Source organism: Trachurus trachurus (genome assembly GCF_905171665.1).
Source record: "Trachurus trachurus genome assembly, chromosome: 21".
NCBI lineage: Eukaryota > Metazoa > Chordata > Actinopteri > Carangiformes > Carangidae > Trachurus > Trachurus trachurus.
The window spans coordinates 17,069,437-17,091,252 of NC_139899.1; the positions used below are offsets into that span (position 1 = coordinate 17,069,437).

General features: G+C 43.3%; 1 protein-coding gene across 1 annotated transcript; it reads right to left on the reverse strand.

Moving 5' to 3' along the window:
- Positions 1 to 991: 991 nt before the first annotated feature.
- On the reverse strand, positions 992 to 20,549 carry adam23b (ADAM metallopeptidase domain 23b; the record flags this gene model as incomplete). The annotated part of the gene is made up of 26 exons (XM_083996167.1): positions 992 to 1,037; positions 2,995 to 3,085; positions 4,434 to 4,545; positions 5,372 to 5,540; positions 5,752 to 5,871; positions 6,586 to 6,691; positions 6,796 to 6,859; positions 6,991 to 7,041; positions 7,153 to 7,233; positions 7,326 to 7,412; positions 7,500 to 7,571; positions 7,690 to 7,789; positions 8,313 to 8,364; positions 9,364 to 9,451; positions 9,549 to 9,633; positions 10,245 to 10,411; positions 10,953 to 11,021; positions 11,209 to 11,274; positions 12,390 to 12,457; positions 12,941 to 13,013; positions 14,186 to 14,249; positions 14,388 to 14,470; positions 15,600 to 15,663; positions 19,046 to 19,122; positions 19,555 to 19,772; positions 20,474 to 20,549. 26 exons carry the CDS (start codon positions 20,547 to 20,549, stop codon positions 992 to 994), a joined length of 2,349 nt encoding a protein of 782 aa, XP_083852293.1.
- Between the last annotated feature and the right edge of the window lie 1,267 nt (positions 20,550 to 21,816).

The following is a 21,816-nucleotide window of genomic DNA, read 5'->3' on the forward strand; positions in this document are numbered from 1 at the left end:
ACGTTATCTCAGTCCGACTCCCTCTAGAGCTGACATGCTTCTCCCTCGACACCACAGCGGCTCTTTCTGCTGAAGTGAATCTAACCTTTGACCTCTGCCCCGGACAGTCACAGCAGGCTGCGCAGCGTACGACTACAGTTTAGGCCCAAATCATAATTGCAGTATTATTTTTTTTCAATAACATTGCCAAAAACACCCGCTATACAACATGCTAAGATTAAAAAAAAAAAAGAAAAGCAATTGATGTCCTTGTAAAATATGCTGATAATTCCAAACCTGAACTCCTTATTTATGTACAGTTTTGTGTGCATTCATTTTGTGGTCTGCACTGCCCTAATGGGTCGTCACATGCAGCCTCCTTATTCATCTACAGCACCTAAATGTGAACTATGGGTGCTTCAATCATCTGTCCACTGGGTTTGGTTTTTAACAAGGCTATCTCCTCCATTGGATTATTCCTTTTTTTCTCTTTGTATTGTTTTTTGCGGTATATTTATAGCTTTTGTAGCCATGCAGAGCCCTGTATAGAGGGCTCTTCATGCCGGGAAGGAGGAGGAAGAAGAAGAAGAAGAAGAAGAAGAAGGAGGAGGAGAAGGGGAGGGCCAGCAAGCAGCACGCTTTGTGCGGATAATCATGCCAGGTGAGAGTGGTGTGGATTCCGCCTGAACGCCTGTGCACTGGCACTAAAAGATGGAAGAAGAGCTCTGTCACTCTAGAGATCAAAGGAAGGGCGAGGGGGCGGTTTGGGTTGGGGGTGGTGGTGGTGTTGGTGGGGGGGGGGGGGTCTTGGGTTGTTACATGAGTGAGGTGAAGTTGAAAAGGCTGCATTTCTTATGTCACTACGATGGAATTTGTTAAAATGTCCACTATGTCTTTTTCAAGTAAATCTAATGCCAAAGATCAGCAGCAGTTAAGTGCAGTCCAGCTGTCAGGTAGCCAACTAAAGGAAGCCTTGGAGGAGTTCCATCTGTGATCGGCATCTCTCCGTGGTTTAAATGGCTGAGGCGTTGGGGTCGTATCGCCGCTTCTTCACATTTCTTTGCGAGGAGACAAGAAACAGGAGTCAGTGTCTGCGATAATCACATCTGTTAAAGACAAGCTAGTGCAACCTGGACAAGCAACCACACTCATCTCCTCAGATCACAGTTGATCACACAAGCAAATGCTGCAAAAGAGTTCTTTGACTTACTATTGTATTCAAGGAAAATGACATGACATCATTCACCATTGTTATCTGTGCAAGTATTTGAGGACTTGCTGAAGACATTGAAGTGAGGAAAGGCTGGTCCATGTTGGCCACTTTGACCTTGACTGCAGAGACAGTCCAAGGTATTTATATTCACAGACTTTTATCTCAATTTACGATTGATACGAGTGATTTTTAATTTTGGGTCCAGTCTACTTTGGTTTTTATGTTTTCATTTGTGCAACAGTTGGCGACACTGAGCAAGCGAAAACTGAAAACGCCCCAGTTTATTGAGCAAAGGCACAATAAAGTCTACTTACTAACTGGATAAATCTGAAAATTGAAGGTCTGTGAATATAAATATCCTCTGTTGCCTTCTTGCAGACAAGTGCTGACTGGCTCGTGCGTGCAACATCGGTTTACAAGGTGAAGAAGTGTAGGAGAAATGTCTCATTACCAGTTTTGATGGGAAAGACATTAGTTCCACTCAAAACATAACCATCTGGGAGGAAAGAACTAACATAAAATATAGTCTATAGAGGAGGGAAAGAGGGGACAACCACATAGAGAATGACCACAGCAGCAGCAGCAACAATAACTACTACCACAACAGTGGGACAACAACAAATACAACAACAGGAGTGATGCATAACCTCCCCGTACTGTGGCTTGTTGTGGGGCTTCTATCACTCTGTCATGCACCTGATCCAATAGTAGGCCAGTTGAGGGTGGCACTATTGCTGTGCGTGGTTCATGCAGTGCGATGCGCTGTGTCTGTACCAGGTCTGTGAAGCAGGCAGCAATGGCAGCTGGTGTGGGCGGGTCCGAGAGTCCTGCTCTGCTCTAGGGCGGAGCCTGGCCATCCAGGTGGGTGTGGCCAGCCATGGCACAAAGGCTGCGACCAACAAAAAGGGTCCTGGCTTCTCTCAGTCTCTCTCTCTGTCTCTCTGTGTCGCTCTCACCACTCCATTTAAAGTCTCACCCTCAAACAGTAATGGACTGAGAAAAAGATCATGGAGGTGATGAGAGCACGACAACCCTGGACCAAATCACTCTGGGTTCGGCTGAGCCTTTGTGCAATGAACTGACCTCCTCCAAATCAACAAGTCAACATGCAGAAATGTTTCGGTTCTTATTCTTTCTTTACTTTTTTTTTTTTTTTTTTTTTTCTTTTCTATTTTGGCGACAATCATGATGCTTTGCTACCTAGCATGCTTCGGTGGCTGCAGGATTGTATTTCTCGTTTACTCCTTAGGCCTATTTAGATTAAGATGTGTAACACCCCTGTTGCTCAAGACATCAGGCTAAGCTGTAGTTTGGATCTTATCAAACATTAATCTACATGTAGCATTTCAGAGGGGATGCTCTGAACTTATAAATACAGGCATACACAAGCTTTTTTTTTCTTCTTTCAAACCATTTAGCTCTTTGAAATATTCATCCCCTTCAGTTTTTTGTAAGAATCTCTGTTATTAGGTCTGTCATTGAACATGCATGTTAAGCATTGAGCTCTGCCTGTCCAATCAGTTTGAGGTTCTGCTACAGGCGCATAGACGACACCCCGCGTCTCTCCATGTCACCTTTTTGCACGTCTTATCTCTTTAAACCAGAACACAAGTACGTGTTAAGCTATGTCTGTCACAGTGTTGCCTCATTTTTAAATAAATGTTATTCAATGCGAAATACTTTATTTTGGACTGTTTTTCACCTTGGTGTCTGTATTCTGTAGCAGGAACTCAAACCCTGGTGTCTAGAAGCAGCAGGGATGCTAGAGTTACAACAGGAGAGGCATGCGGCGTGTTGCTTACTTAAAGCCCCATCCAGTCCCCCCCAGCACTATGGCAGCCACAAGGATGGCTCCGGCGATGGAGCCTATTATTAGATTGGTGGCACTAGGACCTGTAAAGGGTTATGGGGAAAAAGACATGAGTTTCTGTACTCACTTACTGTATCAATAACATGTAACTATACAATGACGACTTCACATGGAACAGAAAACATAACCATAAGTATACTATTACAGTAAAATGACTGAATCTGAAAATGTATTTTGCATGCTTTTCAGCCCCCTTCAGTGTGTAACGTGAAGATAATGAAGTAGAGGCCCTGGACGTATTTACATTTATCTGGTGTCAGTTGATGTAGTGATTATCAGTGGTCTGCTGGTTAAGGTTGTGCAGGAGACTAGACCCTGGGTATCCAGCACAGTAAAGGTTTAATTAAACAGAGATTGACAGGTGATGTGTATATGTGGCCTGCAGTATGAGCAGTTTTAGGGGTCCCAGTCACCACACAGCCTACCACTGACAAGCCAGGTCTCTAACGGGACACTTCTCAGGACTGTTTTCCATCTAAATGCCCCACATGCCCCAGAAAGGAGAGGATCACAGGAGCAACCACATAACGACTAAGAATAAGAGAAAGAAATGGGATCAGAAGAGGAAGAGGGAGAATGGAGAAAGAGGTTTGTAGTAATGGGGAACAACAGGAAGTGGCAGGAGAGGAGGAGGAGGCAGGAGGGAATCCATCAATCAATCACACGACACTGAAAACATCCAATCACATGACAATTATATGGTCATCACCAACACACAAGAAAACACAAAGCCACCGGGACGCACACACGGGCTCAGGCCGGCTCACGAGACCGCCCGCACACTGAGGCACCACTATGAGAAGAAGAGCTGTGAAAGGGTTAAAGATGCTTACTCTATTCCCCACCCTGTGCCTCCAAAAATCACCCCCAGGGCCAGAATGGTCCCTGCTACTGCCCCTATCAGCCTGTTAGTGGCCACGCTCACTGTGCAGAGGGAAAAGGAGCATTATTACCACCCTGTCAAAAACAAACAGCAGGCTTCTGCTTCAGTGCCATGGATGGAGTGACACGGTTCCCTCTGTGTGACGCTTTCCACCCCCTTAACCACCTCCCCGTCTCCCCTGTAGGCAAACCATCAGGTGTACAGCTGGATTGTGAGTTCATGTCATCATCTGCATCAAACGAAACACATGTAAAACTGCTTTCATATTCACCTTCGGCTGCCATTTTAACACGAGTGCACCTGTGAGAGACTCAGGTCTAGGAATCTGTGCTGACTCAGCTCTAGCAGTGAGACTGAGAATGACAAAATATACAGCATATACTCATGTGTCAGTGTGCATCTTGGCTAAAATAAATGCAGGAGTGCATATGAACATATGTGTTAGTCAGTCTATCAGATGTCAGAGGGTGAAAGACGTGAAAACCGACCCTTGGGTCCTTCGTCCGGAGTGGCTTCGGGCTCTTTAGGTGGGTCAGGCATGCTACAGTCTGTCCCTGCCCAGGAGGCATTGCAGGTGCATGTGGCTTCATTGTTGCACACCTGTACAGATATGACAGAAATGTCTTCACATTAGAGATTCGTAGCTTTCTGTTCATCCATACAGAACCTCCACATAAACACTTATGACCAGTTATAGAGTAAATATGATTATGTATATCGTGTAAACTGATCTAGACTAATTCAATCACAGTCCTACTGTGAGGTTAGGTTTGTAAAGACATTCAATCAAGCAAAGACTTCTAACAGATATGACAGAAATGAGTAAGAGCTTTTCTCAGCGGGTCATGTCCGTTTGTCCGTTGAAGGCAGAACACAATCAAGTCGGCACTAATGGTGTCTTCCATTAGAACCCGAAAGCCAGATTTTCTGAGTTCCCATTTGGCTTCGTCCCGTGAAATGCAGCCTAAAATCCGGATTTCAAGTCTGAAACTTGGTGGAACTTCAGTATCCCAAAGCTTGCAATCCAACATGGCTGCTCCATGCATCAAGTGTAAATAAACGCTGCACATTACACTTTGTATTAGCCACTTAGTCTTGTTTTTGTGACATTGAATGAGTTGTACCAACGGTACTTTGAGATGTTGTTATGTTGCTTTCAAGCAGAAATGTAGAAATGAGTTGTTACTGGTTGGCATTATCTTAAAATGCTGACATCAATAGCTAAAGCTACAATGTAATTACACCCAATAACAAAAGAAAGAAAGGGTATTGTGATACTTTAAAACAACTGGAACTCAAATAAAAAAAAAAAAAAACTCTACACCACAAAATGTACAGCTGATAAGTATATCGGGCAGTATATCATTTAAGTCTGCTCCAATGAGTGAAAGTGTAAATTGTGGGTCAGTGGTACACCTAGACTCACCCCATGGGCAGAGCACACCTGTCCGTTAGGTCCAGTGGGGCAGGTGCTCATGTTGAGTGACTGGATGGGCAGACACTTGCGGTCAAGGCACATCATTGACGGCCCACAGGGAGTCCCATCCTCCACGTAGCCTAAATCGGTGTCATCATCCAGAAGAACGTGGCCACCACTGTGAGGAGGAGGATGGAGGGGAGGGGAGGGGAGGGGAGGGAAGGGAAAGAGGGAGAAAGATAAGCACAGGTGAGAGGTGAGAAGAGAAGCAGGGACTAAAAGAAAATCTTACAAGGACAATTGAGACAAAAGTGACAGGAGCACCGACTCTAATTCTCTAAGTTTCTAGGACACCTAAGATAAAAGGAACACAGTGAGCGTGTGTTTACCTGCAATCTATCTGCCCGTTTTTATAGTTGAAGAAGTTGGTGGTAATTTCTCCTTTCATTATTCCAACACGTGGGCCTTTACCAATGTTGGCACACAACAGGTAACCACAGAACACATCACTGTAAAAGACAAGAAAAACATCTGTACACAAAGCAGATTTCCACTCAATACAAACCTCATCACTTCTCAGCTCTTCCCTAACAATCGATTAGCATTCTTAATCAAGAACATCCCTAGATTTTATCTACAGTAAATGAGTCTGATACACATATTTGCCTATTCATTTTCAGTCTATCAAATTTAATTTACTTTATTTTCATTTATCTTAAATTCTCTCTATGACCTTTCCTTCGCTGACATCCCTTCACAGTTGTTTTCAGTTGTGGAAAGCATCCATAAAAGAAAACAAAAGCGGTCCTGATGGTTAAACCATGTAAGTGAATCCAAAGAACAGTTTACAAGAGACATCCATGTGCAAATACAGCAGTGGAGATCATAGAAAGGTTATTTTATGTGTAATAATGATATCCGACTGTAAGGTCTATGGGCTTCCAGGAGGCAAAACCTGCCTGAATGCCTCCTACCTGGTGGAGGAGGAGAAACTTTATTTTGCATGTGAGTGAGGTGAGCAACTTTCATACTGTAAGTGGATAAAACAAGAAGCAATGAGCCGACTGTTGCCCTCTATTGGTCGACCTCAAAATAGCTTGAATCTCTTCACTTGTCATTAAAGATCATAAAGCAGAACCAAAGCACAGGCTCTGTGTACAATGACAGTGTGCTGCCAAGCTGCATAGGGGGAATACCACTTACTGTCTTCATTTGAAACTCACTGTTTGCTACACTGGAGCCATTTCTCTCCATCTTTCCCACAGTTGCCCTTCTCTGTGCCCTCTGTGTTCAGCTTCTCATAGCAGAACTTCTCTGAGCTTCCAGACTCTGAGAGAAAAAGAGACGAGGGGTGAATTGCACAGCTCCTGGCTACAAAAGTCTGTTGTATGGTGATGGAATGAATGGCTAATGTGAAGCAATGTTAATCTTACTTGACCCCCAGATGTATTTACACTGGTTCTCTCTGGTCTTGCACTCTCCACTGTAGCAGCGACCCTTCACATGGTTTGAGAAAAAGAAAAAAAACAAAGAGAGGAAATTCTTTTTTTTTTTAAACTGCTTTTCTGCTGCAGGATTACTCTTGGTTGGAGAAGTAAAAACCTTTTCAACATCATCATTCTGCGTACCTGGGTTACCTGGCAGAGGTAACCATCTTGTTTATGAAGGTTGGGAGGGCACTGCAAAAAGTGAGAAACATGAATGACTTTTTAACATTAATACGAATGACATGAAAGACAGAGATCAGCTGTTGGGACCCAAGGAAAAGTGAGAGTGCTACATAAGAACACCTGTCCAGAGTCTCCGGTGCAGGTTTCTGAGATATCACAGTCGTTCACAGCGTAACGGCAACTGTAGCCTCGTGGATAGAGCTGGCAAGAAAAGAAGACGAGGAAGGAGTCTAAATTCACAAGGTCAGGAATTCAAATTTTGTGGACACGATGAGAAAAGACCAAGCTCGTACCAGACACGTGTTATTGCAGCATGGGCCATCACTGCATTGCGCCCCGTTGGCGAGGGAACATTTCTTGCAGCACTCCTTGTAGCACTCCTAAAAAAAAAAAAACAAGCTTCACCCGTCTGAACAAACTGGATGACGACAAACGGATGTGACCCGCTGAGGTGAAAAGAAACTCACCGCTCTCCCTCCGCAGTCACACTCCTCTCCCGTTTCCATGAATCCATTCCCACATTCTGTTGTCTCGAACAGCTGCCCAAAACAAGACAGGAGAGTTTGAATGATAGGGGAGTGTAAAAAAAAAAAACAAGGTGCAATTCATGGTGGTTGTGACAAGGTTGGGAAAGGAGCAGAAGAGGGAGCTGCTGACCTTGGTTGGTCTGTTAAACAGACAAGAGCCTCCACCTTTGAGGAGAAACTCCTTGTAATCACTGATGCTGCATTTGGAGAATCTCCGTGGTTGTTGGACACTGAAGAGAGACAAGAAGCCAGGTGATAATTAATTTACTTTTCACCTCTGTAGTTGGTCTTTTTTTTTTTTTACAGGTTTTACTGCCACCTATCAGTGTTTTTTAAATAGTCTCACAAATGTCTGTGTCAGATTAGAATACAGTCAGAATGCAGTTATTTCTAAACTATTTGCCATGTGCCTAATCCATGCTACATGACCATCCATATCAAATATCCGTATCAATGATAAGCCCTATTATATACCCCCTATATATAAAAAAGTATCTACTGAATGGTTACGTGGCTGGAATTTGTGTAACAAACAGGTTTAACACTGTCTACGGTTTCTAAATTATGAACGTCATGTCAATGCTGAATGTGAACTGAACATTTATCGACCGGTTTTGCAGTTTCACATTATTCCCGCACTCCCAGAGTGGCGATAAATGCATTATTAAGTGGACATCAACAAGTGTCTTTAATCCTTCTCTCTCTCTTGTGTGTTTGTGTGTGTGCACGTCTTAAGGATATGTTGGAAATTACCCAGTATCCTCCATTATGCAGCCAGTCCAAGAGTCAACACAACCACATTCCTCTGTGAAAAGGAGCACGAGAACAGAAAAAGCAGGGAGAGAGAGAAAGAGATTACTTACTTTATACATAAGTTCAATATGAAATCTTTAATTAAAATATATTGCATTCACGCTTTGTATTTACATTTTAACATTTCAAAGACAGATGAGTAGTGAATTTAGTGCCTGATTTTTCACTGACATACAGTACTCACATTGCCTCTCAAGTTTGACCAGTTTTGGGACCATGAGAATAGTTTTTTTAACATATAATAATTTCTAACATGACAGCTGTTGGATGACTCTGCGTCATTAAGCACAGTGGTCTTTTTTTTTTAAATCTTAAAACCAATGGCTTAAATCCTGACTCGACTTCTATGGTTGGCCAACCTTTTCAAGGGTAACCAGCACATCTCTCCGTCTGTCACTCCTGGCGCTAGAATTGTGATGAGGCAGTTTTGTCCTATTAACGTGCACCTTTTTGTACCATCTGGTGTTGTAAATGACATAAAACGTCTGGATGTCTTGACTGCAAGTATATAACAACCCCACCTTTGACAAAAGAAACAAGGCATATCTCAAAATCTCAGTAAATTCTATTACAGTCACTTGATCAAAGCAACAGATACGTGTATTCAACCTCCACAGGAACAAGAAGCAGAACTTATCAGGCATTGGATAGTATTAGTAGACTGTAACCCAAATAAATCTAATCAAAGTCACATTGTTTTTCTTCCTTGTTTGTTTTTAGAAATGTAATAGCAAAGGTTTTAAGCCTGGTTGGTGACTCTGCTGTCCTGTCCTCAGAGTTCATTCTACTGCAGCGAGTTTAGGAGCAAGTGGAGCCACATCTGACATGAGCAACACGGGTACTTTGATTATACCTAAATCTAATCTAAATACCACAAGGTATTTTGTAATTAGAGTGACCTGAATCTTGTGATTTTGGCTCTGAATAGACTGCCCTCCCTGGCTCACTTATGCACTGGATGTGAGACGACAGTGTGTGTTTTCATTTATACTTCTCCTGGATGCTGGGTCCCACTGGATGCCCAGATTCTGTGCCAGGCTCTGGCATAGAGACACTGCCATGGACCCGGTGGTGCCGTACTGCGGACACAACAGACAGAACAGATTATTCACCTTGCGGTCACGCTCTCAGATCCGTGTACAGAGTGATAGCAGATGTTATAGAGTTAGATCAGACCTCATTGACCCCTACACCACGATTCGAAGAACACACGCCCCCGAAGTACGCTGCACTGCTTCTGCGGTAGTGGAAGGTCACATTTCTGCGAGAATAATGGAAGACAAAGAGGTGGTAGACGTGAACACCAAGTTAAAAAGTGAGCTTGATATATAATTCGATGTTCCTGGGGAGACACTAGTGGTTTCACATGTAGCAAAGATATGTAGATCAGAACATTATGAGCTTGTAAAGAGAACATCATGAAAACAGGATCAAAGCACAGATCAGGCTACAGTCAGCTAGTTATATGCAGCTGCACTTCATTGAGCCATTAGGTTTCAGAAATGGCTGCAGACTTGCAGAGATCATGATGGAGGTGCACACAACAATATAATTATTAGGAATATTGATAACAATAATAATGATTGTATTAGGTACCCAGAATAATAAAGGGCACAGAGGGCACAACATATAACAAAAGTTAACTTAAACATAGGTGGAGGCTTTAAGAACTATTTGCAGTGCCTGCTTTTTTAACCTACCGGTAATAAAAAAACAAACAAAACGGAAATCAGCTTTTAGTCTGTTATTGTTGGTTTGTTTTATTCTAAACTGATGAATACAAAGAAAATGAAAGATACACTAGAAACGTGAATGAATTTTGAATGTGCTTTGGAGTAGTGGAGACAGATGTTGTTCAGATAAGGAGCTTACGAGAAGAGGTGCACAGCATCAGCGTGGTGCTTGATACTCTGCTGCCGATACTTGGCGAAATCTCGCAGCATCTCCAGCGGCATGTTGCCGACGGGGATCTGATCCTTGTCCGTCCAGACCTCCACAGCGACGAGCACCACACGCGTGTGTAGCTGCTCTTTGAAAATCTGCCAGTGAAGAGCACAGTGAATGGGAGGAATGAAGAAATGCAGAGAGAGAGATAAAGGGAGAGAGAGGCAGAGAAAGACAGGAGCAACAGCACAGGGAGAGGACAACAACACTGGGTGTGAGTTTGAATCTGAGCTGCGTTGTGGGGGACAGACGGGGGGGTGCAGCACACTGGGAGCAGGGAGGAACAAGGGGAGTGTTACTGTAATGCACATGGCAACAACACAGTGAAAACACCTGCACAATAAAAACTGACGAAAGGACGAGTGTGGAGTTGCCTCAGGGTTTACTCCATTACATGAGGCTGATGATAATATGACAAAAGTTGCTGCGTGTGGCACTGGAAATAAAGCCAGTCATTACTATTAATGCATTAGGGAATATGACTCTGAGATATTTCAGCGTGGACCGACATTTCCATTCCTAGAGCCAGGCAGCTTGTGCGGCTAACAAAACAACACTTGTTAAAGTGCACAGTTTTGGATCTGTATTAAGGATAAACAACACACTTCTCAAGGGGTCATTAAACTGTTTACTCACAGCATCCACAAGATTCACCACTGACTTGGCAAAATTCCTCGTGTGCTGCTTGGTCTTGTGTCGTTTATACTGCAGGCACAAACAACAAGAAAAAAAGACAACTGATTTGTTATTCAAATGCATTGCAGCATGGCACATTCAACGACAATGTTCGCTTTTGTGGGGGAAATATATATAAATAAAATATATATAAATATTAACATATATATCAAAAAATACACAGTGGGAAAAGATGTGTTTCAAAGGGAGTACATACCATACTGTGATCACTGACAATCATGATTTCTAAATATTTCATCTCCTCAAACACACTGCGAGGCATCTGAAAGTCAAAATAAGAAACATTCAGGAATGACCAGACAGTCAGAGATTCATGTCTATAAAGATATATTTTCATATCAATTGAAAGAATTTAAGTAAATCAAGTTAAAGCTATGGTCGACGCTGAGAAAGACTGATCATTATCATTAACATCATTTAGATGGCGGTTATGACCCAATTGTACGACCAACACAATGTGAAGAGCAAAAGGAAACAGAAAAATCCATTCTCTCTAGCAGCTGCAGGCCGGCAAAGAAATTGACCAATCACAGCCATACGGCATGGGAGTTTCTTCTTGCTCAAATTTGCACTCTCTCTCACTCGTACCCTCCATCCAATCCCCTGGCTAAATTTGACACAAACTACAAGCGGTTTGTAAGGCCCTGAGCACTTCAGCATTTAATACATGAATTCAGCAGCCTCTATTTGCCCCACCAGCAAAGGCCGAAAGAAAGCGCAATTCTGCCACTGAAAAGGCAGAGTCGAAGAGGAGATGCAACAAAACTAATAAAACATCGGGTCATCGTTTGACCGATGGAGAAAGCTCCGCCAAGATATGAGCCTGAATACTGATATAGCAGAGTTTTTGTTGAACAGGTAATCTTTAGTTTTTATTGTGGAAGTTGTGACTTGTGAATCCAACATTGTTACTCCGCATTCAAAGCTGATGCCGGCCGGCTTGTTGCTCTGCGGGAGGGGGTGTGTCGTTAGGAGGCTCTGAGGGGAGGGCGACACAAGCTCAGAGGGGAAAGGGTGTGTGCATGTGTATGTGTGTGTGTGTGGGGGGGGGGGGCTTTTCTCAAATCTTTCTCATCGTCTTTCTCAACTTCGACCATAGCTTTAGGGACAGAACATGCAAAAGGTGTTATGTTCCTAAATTAAGCTTTAAAACTACGTTGGTAGGTTGGTTAGCCTGAAGAGACATGTCCCTAAACCCATGACCCAAATGTTGATTCATTCTGTAATTAACTAGTGTCACACTAGTATCTCCACATGTGCTATTGCTAAGGGTTTATTTTGTTTTTTGTTTTTTATTGTAAACCCACTTATGTATAATGATTCAAGGGTGGGAGACGTTTGTTGCATTAGCTCAGACAAAGTTGAGATCACACTCACAGCTCGCTTTTTCCTGCGCCTCAGCCAGGCCAAGTCATCCAGCTCTGAGAATAGCTGCTCTTCCTCCCCTGCACAACACACACACAAGGAAAGAGTGACACTTAAACTAACATGTTAAGTGTTTACAACTGTGTACGCCTGCTTGATGGGTTCAAATCCACAGTGCTGTGTTTTTTTTTATTATTATGATTTTTTCCACTCGAAAAACTTCTTGCCAAGAATTTCCCATGGAGCAAATAAATAAATTGGCAAAATGGTAGAAGTGGGAGAAACACATTATCTCAGGCTTTATAAAAATAAATTGGTTTGTTTGAGAACATCAGTTCTGTTGAAATCATTCCAGTTGATTCCTCGAATGTTTACACTTTCTCACCAAATAACATAACAAAATCTTTAGTTGTAACAAACTTTAAAATTGTGTTTTTGAACATGATGTACCCAGGGTGGAAGACAGGATAAATGGGAGGTGCGGCCACGGTCAGAGGTGAAGGACTGATGGAAGAGGTCATGCAAAATGACCGATGATGGATGAGAGTGATGGGAATCCTTACCCTGTTCCTCTGAATCATTGTTCCAATGAAGGGTGGCTGCTCTTCGTAGCTTATGAGGCCTTGCAGCTGTATCCTGCAGGGGTGAGGCACACAAGTGTTAAAATACACACAGTAGATGAGCTACTGCTGGGGAGGGACACCGTTTACTATGGAAACGGCTGAGCAGCATTAAACGTTGTGTAACGAATGAATGTTATGAACGTAACTGGATGTTTCAACATTAATGTTAAACTTTTCCATACTTGTGATACATTTACCATCTTGGTTCAGCATTTTAGCATGTTAACATTTGTTAGTACTAAACACAGTGCTAAGCTGTGGCTGATGAGAATGTTATTCGTTTTTTTCAGGTATTCTTTTCATAAACAGTTTGAGTCCTGGGGAAAATTGAAAATGTAACTAGTTTGAGGTGCTGGATTAAAAGAGAGCGGGTCTCGGGGCGTCAAGTGGCGCAGTACGTTACGCAGCCCCATGTGTTGAGGCTACTGTCCTCACTGCAGGCAGCCCCGGTTCAAATCCCGCATCGGGCAGCCCTTCCCTGCATGTCATTCCCCCTCTTTCTGCCTCCCCATTTCCTCTCTCTCTCAACTGCACTATCTAATAAAACACAAAAAAACCCCACCAAAGAATATACTTTTAAAAAAAAAAGAGAGAGGGTCTTGATCCCTGTGAAGTATATTCAAGTCTGGACCAACAGATGGACACTGTCATCTCTAGACTCACACTGCTCGCTTGGTTAAAAGCTTTTGTTTTACACATGTCATGTAATGGCTTTTGAACATCATTCGTGAGTATATACGCATATGCTTCATCCCCTGTTATATATCCGGATATTGCTTAGCCCTATAAGTAAAAAAAAAAGATCACAATAAACGATAAAAAACAAAACACAAAACTTGGGGGAATTACAGGAACTGGACTGAACATGATTACCTATGGTACAGAGAGGTTAAAAGACTATTTCTTATGCAATGGCAGCATTTTATATTCAAATGTACCTGCATGAGAAAAATGCTATTGTTTTTATCTGAGAAAGCGGCATGTTGCAAACGACTCTGCTCCTTCCTTTAAAAGCAGGAATGTCTTTGGAGTGATCAGGATATCCTCTGCTATAGGAATGTGAGAGGCAGAAGCGATTAGAGTGTGTTGTGCATGTGTGGAGGAAGCTGACGTGACGTGAGAAGCAGGGGGAAACAACATTTGTGTGATACAAATTTTTGGTTGGAGGCGAAGGAAACAACTTACGATTGAATGAGTCTGTTCTGAGGGCTCAATTAGATACACATAGACTCCATCGTCAAACATCCCGCTGCCGGGCAGAGAAGAGGAGAAAAGGGAGAGAAACCATTTGATAGTGAGTCAATAGCAGCCGAGGAGCAGAGATGAGTGTACCCAGAGATATTCTGAACACGGCGGAGGATTAAACACGACTCTGCTGTTCACTTACTGCAGCCCGTTGCAGGTAGATAAGGCCACGTGGGAGTTATCGTTCCCTCTCACCTGGCCGTGGTAGTAACAGTGCTCACCGCCCTGAGGGAAGAAGACACAGCCCTGATGAAACATCACAGCCGTAAACACAGCAGCATCACTGGCAGCACAACACAGGGGGAAAAAAACACATCTGCCATTTATTTTATATGGCAAATGTGTCAGTTTTCTGCTTAATTATCTTGTGCTTGAATTTTCAAGCGGTTTTGAGGATGTAACAGATTGTCTCGCAGATGTCGCTTTGGCATATATGCGGTTCATCTCTGCAGGGGGGGGGTTCGCTCTACGCCTGTTAGGATGTGTGCGTGCGGTAAGAAGTTAATGCATTTGCAAGATGGGTCCTAGCACTATCTGTGACTCAGCTGTCAGACCCAGGGTGAACAGAGGACATCCTCCCCCTCTCTCTCTCTCTCTCTCTCTCTCTCTCTCTCTCTCTCCTTCTCTCTCTCACTTCACCCATCTACGCTGCACTGTAACTGCAGAGTGCTTTCACTCCCTCGTCACGTGACCAGAGCTCCAGCAGGAGGCTGCAGGGGAGCAAAACCCTGCTGATTCAGCTACAGTGTGCCCAGCCCAGCCCAGCCCAGCCCTCTGCCTGAATCAGCAGCAGCGGCAGCAGCAGTGGCGGCAGCAGCAGTGGCAGCAGCAGCAGCGGGAGAAATCGGCTCTCACTCCGACCCCAACCTGTTTTCTTTTCTCCCTCTAGCTCCTGCTCTGTTCTATAAAAAATCATGCACTTCCATGCTTCAGTCTCCCTATGTAAGTCTATCCATTCAGCTGTTTATCTAGCCATCTATGTGTGTCACTCTTCCTCCTGTACATCTTGTTCTATCTTTCTCCCCTGCAAAGATCTCTCCTACATGTATCTGCGGCTTTTTTGGAAGACACGTGACATTTGTGTTGTTGATTTGAGGGGACCGATTTGCAGATGGGCTGACAATGAAAAGAAACAAGCACAATGATTTACAGAAAACACTCACATCTGTTCCCGTCTTTAGTTTCCAAAGAATATTTTGTAAACTTGTGCCTTTCGCTTTACCGACAATGTGCATAACTGTACAAAACAAAAACAGTGGTACAAAATGTTCCAGCTAAGGGAAACAAAAAGAAGCTCTGACTCATGCATAAGGAAGAAGATGTGGATTTTGGTGGAAACCACAGAAGACATTACCTTAGATAGAACAGGTTTGCCCCCTTCATAGTGGATCTCAACATAATCTGAAGACAGCAAGTCACTGAAAACACAGGAATTGCAGTTGGTTAGGATGGAAGGATATGATGCAGTGACAATACGTCTGCCTCTGCTTACTCTGACTCACATATTGTGGTTTTAAACAAACACTGAGCGCTGCTTTGGTTGGCGTTTAAACAAGACCAGTCATCACCACAGTTCCTGGATTAGTCTGCACAAACATGGCACTGCCCACAGATGTGAAATGTCGCCTGCCCTCAGAAAAATTATCTTACACTCCCTTCTGAGGATGAGTAAAACTGCAGTTGGTGAAATGATGTGTAAATAAATTCTGTCATAATAAGATAGAGACTCAACTCAAGCACAGTTACTCACTAATTTTGCCTTTAAGTAAGTTTACAGTTCAAAGTTATTGAAGTGAAAGAGAATGTAAAACATTTTTAACACCACTGGTTCTTCCTCAAATTTCCCAAAATTAGATCAGAGCTTGAGAAAACAGGAACAGAGACAAAGTAACTACATCAGAAAGCTGCCAAATGTGATAACTGAATGTGAGGCTTCGGCTTCACCTTGAACACAACGGCCCTCCCGGCGCTTCCCGCTGTCTGAGTCAGCGGCCCACACCATTACACGCACACATGCAGTCTGTTAGCTGACAGCTGATTTCAAGAGGCTGCAATTTCTGCCACAATGGCGCTTTTTTTTTTTCCTGAATAACCTTGCAAATCAAAAAACATCCTCCTCTCTGTGGAGATGGTTGCAGCAGTTGTCGCAGCAGGGAAAAAAAAGAGGGAGAGAAAAAGATGGGAAGTGATGAATCTGTCTTGTGACACTATACGAGTGAGACATTTTTTGAGTAATGCTCAGCAGCAATGTGAGGGAGAAGTGCACCATTATGCCATTATGAGAGGAGAGTCGACACACGAGCAGCGTGGTGAGAGAGGTTCCTGAGTGAGGCCTATTTTTAGCTTGACAGATGAGGGAGAGAGAGCAGAGTGGGCCACGCCAGAGTGTACTGGTGTGTTGGTGGGTGTGTCGGCGATGGGCAGCATTGCAGAGTACGGAGGGGGTAAACCGTTGGAATTTTTGGGGGGTGTCTTGAGGTGTGAGAGCGTGTGAGAGCTGTGAAACTGTGTCCATGGGAAGGGAGTCCTGCCCCGAGGTCTTTCAGTCCACAGGAGGCCGAGCGCCACAATGCAGCAGCAGCAGCAGCAGCAGCAGCAGTGGAAAGTGAGACAGAGGCGAGGCAGAGAGGGAGGACCAAAAAACTGCAGGGGGGGGGATTCTTACAGCTGGTGCTGTATCAGATGCAGCTCTGCATCCTGTAGCGAGTCGACACATGGTGCTGTTTAAACCTCCAACACATACAAATAAATAAAGACACTTCAAGGAAGAGACATCGGCACTCAAAGAAAATATAGCTGAGAAAGAACTCTACTCTACTCTACTCTACTACAGGGAAGTTACTGGTCCCATTTACGGAAAAACGGCTCTTCAGTCAATATGATCTTTGTGTTAACTAACAAACGCCCACCAGTGGGAAAAACCTACTTCCTTTGATTTGCGATTCCAGGTACAGTAAGAGGTAAGGAGATTCAGTAGCATCCATTGGCAGGTTGCAGACCTATCTATATTTAGATCAGTACTGTCGCAGCTACAACGCCAAGCAGAATTCAAACCCCTGTTCTCACACAAAAAAAAGCACACACTGAAGTTAGCTCATGTATCTCGCTGATAACCTACAGAGCGAGCAAACAGCTGGGAACCAAGGTCACACTTTGTCTCCCACCGGCCCTCTTGATACACAAGCATCAACCCTTTCACTTTTAATACATGGCTTCCAGTATCTCCCATATTATCAATATATTTAAACAATAGGAAGATGCAGGTAATTACTGAAAGCTGCACTTTGGCTGCCTATGTTGGAGCTGAAATGAAGCATCAAATCATTTCACTTAACGACTGTGTGTCAGCACCTATCGAGCTACTATATAAAATGTCCTCGGGTGACCTGCTATAGCTTTTTTCCCCCCTTTAGCTAAAATGATAGAATTACACCTTATGGCAGCACGTCATGCAGTAGCAATGTCTTTGCATTATGTATACATTCACAGTGAGCTACATTTATGACAATTCCTCTGTGATGGCTCTGATTTGAAAAGACTTAATTTGCTGCTAACCGACCCCCGCATACCAGCACACAGACTGAATATCCGACCATGCAAATTAGCCTGTCTTCATATCTAACAGCACTCAGACATCCAGAGTATAAAATTACAATATTTTGCAACAGAATCCATCTTTAAATCCCATTAAGGAACCTGAAATTCAATCAGCATTGCTAAATCCTCGTACACATGCACATTAAGCCTTCACGTATGTGGACCAGCTACTTTGTGAGGGAATCAAGGAATCAATATCATTGAGTGTCCGGAGCCTCCTGTCTCTGGATGGGACAGTGATCACAGACCACCAGAATAACTGCGTCTAACTCTTCCCACTCTGACGAAAGCCAATTAAGTCTCAATAAAGACACAGAGTCTGCTTTCGGAAAAACACTTTGTCCTTGGTTGTAATCTGGCAGCTACACTAACATTGCTTTTAGGCATTTGCAAGGTAGGATTCTGGCAACAAGCATGCTGACCTGCTCAACTACAGCTTCCCTGAAAACGTTTTCTTTGACTGCCGCGGCATTAACGACTAATCTGACATATAATAGTCCCAATCATTTTCAAACAGCAGTCAGCTACAGCAGGGATCACAGGTTACTGTATGTCTGTCCTGTTGTCAGCTGTGACACATACCGCTTCCTCATTGAGTCTCTATCTTGCCCAATTGGATGACTGGTCATTTTACTGTCACAGGCCAGACGTCCTCTTTCGCCTCTGAGAACTGCTTGTTTTACAGTTCCAACACTTGATGATGTTTCGTTGGTGTTTAATTAAAGTTAATACATCTCTGTATATTTTCTTTGTGTCATGTCATCTCTAAGATCTGGTTTTGATTAGATTTTGCGTGATTATAGCATTAGCTAGGTTTCTGTCACTTCATCCATAATCAATCCAAAATGTATCTTTATTCTTTTGTAGGTTTAAACTAAAACTAAATGGCTCTGCAACCACAAATCATTTTTCACTTTCACTTTCTTTTGATGCAAGATTATTTTCTATAATCTCTGTGGACACCGTGTCAGTGTGGATTTGTTGAGGCAGGAATGTTGGGACAGAGTTTACACTGCTTCTTGCATTCACAGGATGAAAACAGATTCAACCGTCCACACATTACAAGATTACTAAAATTACCTTGACAGGTGATACTGTTGAGAGAGACACACACAAATCTTCAGTCTCACTCTCCTAACTCTTTGTTACAATTAATGGCCACAAGGATTTCATCTTAAAATGAATTAGGCGAAGAGAACCTACTTGTTCAGCATTAGATCCAGGACAAATCTGGAGCCGAATGCCTCTAACTGGAAACTGGCCTGGGCGAGGTGGATTGCCTGTTAGGGGAGAGAAAAGAGTGGTCTTTTTAACTATACGATAAATTCTATCTGTCTACGAAGCAAGATTCCTCCAGACTCAACAAACTACACTGTCCACTGCAAACAAATAACAGATGTGGTGGCTAAATGATAGATGGAGATGTCTGGTGGGTTTACTGGGAGAAAGCCTTCCCTCAGCATGGTCACTCTGGCATAATTCCAGTTCTTGAAGTGAGCTGTGTGTGTGTGTCTGTCAATGTGAAGATTTTTGCTTTGTGTAGCAAAATGACAGAATAATAGTTTAACAGAGTCATAATATAGATTTCTAACTTCAAAACCTTTTCCAAAAAGTGTGCTATTAAGTGATGGGACACTCTTGGTATTGATCACAACAGTGTTTCTAAATAACTTCCGACAACATCCCAGTATTTATCACGTTCTCTGGCTTACCTGGTCCTCTGTGCCCTGGTTCTTGGCCCGGGTGTCCAGGTCATGGTAGGTACTCTCTGAGTCCTCATTTAGGTAGTAGATCAACCGCGAGGGGTAGGTGATCTCATGCTCTACTGCATGGCGTGTTGTGTTGTCTGTAGCAGGTGCTGCAGTTGCCTGTTGCTTCAGCAGTGCTGCCACTGCATCCCTCTCAACCTTGTCCTCTACTCCTTGCGAAACTGCAAAGAGAAATCCCACCGCACAGACATGAAAAAATCTGACCAGCCTCCCCCCCGCCCTACACACATACACACACATGTTCAAAGAGCCAGCTGTCATCCTTTATTCATGAAACACATTGATAACATTAAGGCAAGTGGCCACAGCTTCATTGCAATTCTTCAGATCACACTTCATTAAGGCTGGTTTCATGACACAATGTACCGACAACCACAAACCGCAGTTTAAGATGCCCCCAAAAATTCTGGATATCGTCTGCTTCACTGCATTGAAATCCACTTTTCATATGCTCCTATGCTTATTACTGAAGTGGAAAAACTCTGCACCAGACAGAATAAATGCAGTGTCCATTATGCAATAGAGATCCAAACAGCCTCAGACAACAGCAGCAGATCATATCAAGCACTTGACCAAAAAGAGTCCCAGTGACTGTTAATTCAAATGTGGTCATTATAGATAATAAAGAGCACTGTTTTTTTATGAGCTGAACAAAAGATGCTGAGATGCTGTAGTCTGCCCTCATGCACCATCATGTTGTAGACGCCGCATATTAAATATCATAATTAACACTACAAAACGCGACATCCTGCACCTGCAGTGCATCGTCAGATATGATTTTTAGCCGGACGCGGAAAGTGAACGGCGATATTTCAGGAGATGAAAGTGACAAAACAGCCAGCAGGCTATTGCCAATACGTACCGGATGACGCTAGTGATGGATGAAGCCAGGGCGAAAGGATGCTGACGAGCAAAGTGGCCAGAAATATCAAATGCATGATTCATATTTGATAACTGAAATATCTCAATATCAACACAACGTCAACGCAGTGAAAGGCTTGCGGCCCATCGTGGCGGGGAAGGTGCCGTGCAGGAGGGATTTCTTCATGGATCCAGGAGGCACCGGGATGCTGCTGCTGCAGTAGCGGCTGAGGAGGGAGGAGGAGGGGGGGGGGGGGAGGAGGAGGGTGGGGGGAGCAGCAGAAAGAAGGCGGTGGCCAGGCAGCTACTGGAAGTCAACCAGCAGACTCCTCCTCGATGAGCGCAAAAGATGTCCTCCCTCCCTTCTAGGACCACAGGAAGCCCGTGCAGGTGACTTCAAAGGCAGGGCTGTAAAATCACAAATGTACAAATATACACAAATATACATGCATACATAGTGAGTGGTAGGCTATGAAGCAATAAAATGTAATGTGCATAATTAAAGTATGATAGATATAAAGACGGATTTCCCCCTAAAATCTTCAAGAAGGTATAAAAAATGGATGAAATAACAGTCACTGTACAGGGCTCCAGACAAACTTTCCCCCCCTAGGAGCACAGTTTTAAATTTTTTAGGAGTGCAAGCAAAAAATTTAGGGGTGCACACTTTAAATCGACTTGCAAAGTAAATATTCACATTACCTTTTCATTCATGACACTCGAACACATTGGTCTGACACCTGTAATGACAGATTTCAGATGTTTCAGCAGTGTTAAAAAATTAAAATTAGGCAAATTTACTGGTTGCACATGTGCAAGTAGATGAAAAATTTACTTGCACCGTCTCAAATTTTAGGGACAAAATGCCCCCATTTAGGGGGAGTCTGGAGCCCTGCTGTAGGTATTATTCAATCAAGTATTTTTCACAGCTGGCATGAGTCCATGAGTCAAAACACAGATGTTTTGGATGCAGGCGGGACTCTGAAACTGAAGCAGCTTAATTGAATTCACCCATCGTTACTTTTATTATTCTATCTGTTCTGTCTTCTGTGAAAAAAGGCAAATACTGTGTAGTATATGTGGACAGTTCTGACCTTTTGACCTTTGTCTTGCAGGCTGTCCGGGCCATCCACTTCAGATACAATATGAGGGGGACTCTCTTGCAAATGACAGCTACATAAAAGCAGCATACGGTACATCCTTGGGTTTCTGCATCATAATTCAGCATTGTAGGCCACTCCACCCCAAAGTTTCTATCATTGTAATATTATCATCAACTTTCATGATGCATACCTACGGAAGTGTATTGCATTTAGGCTACTTGAATAAAAAATTTAAAAAATC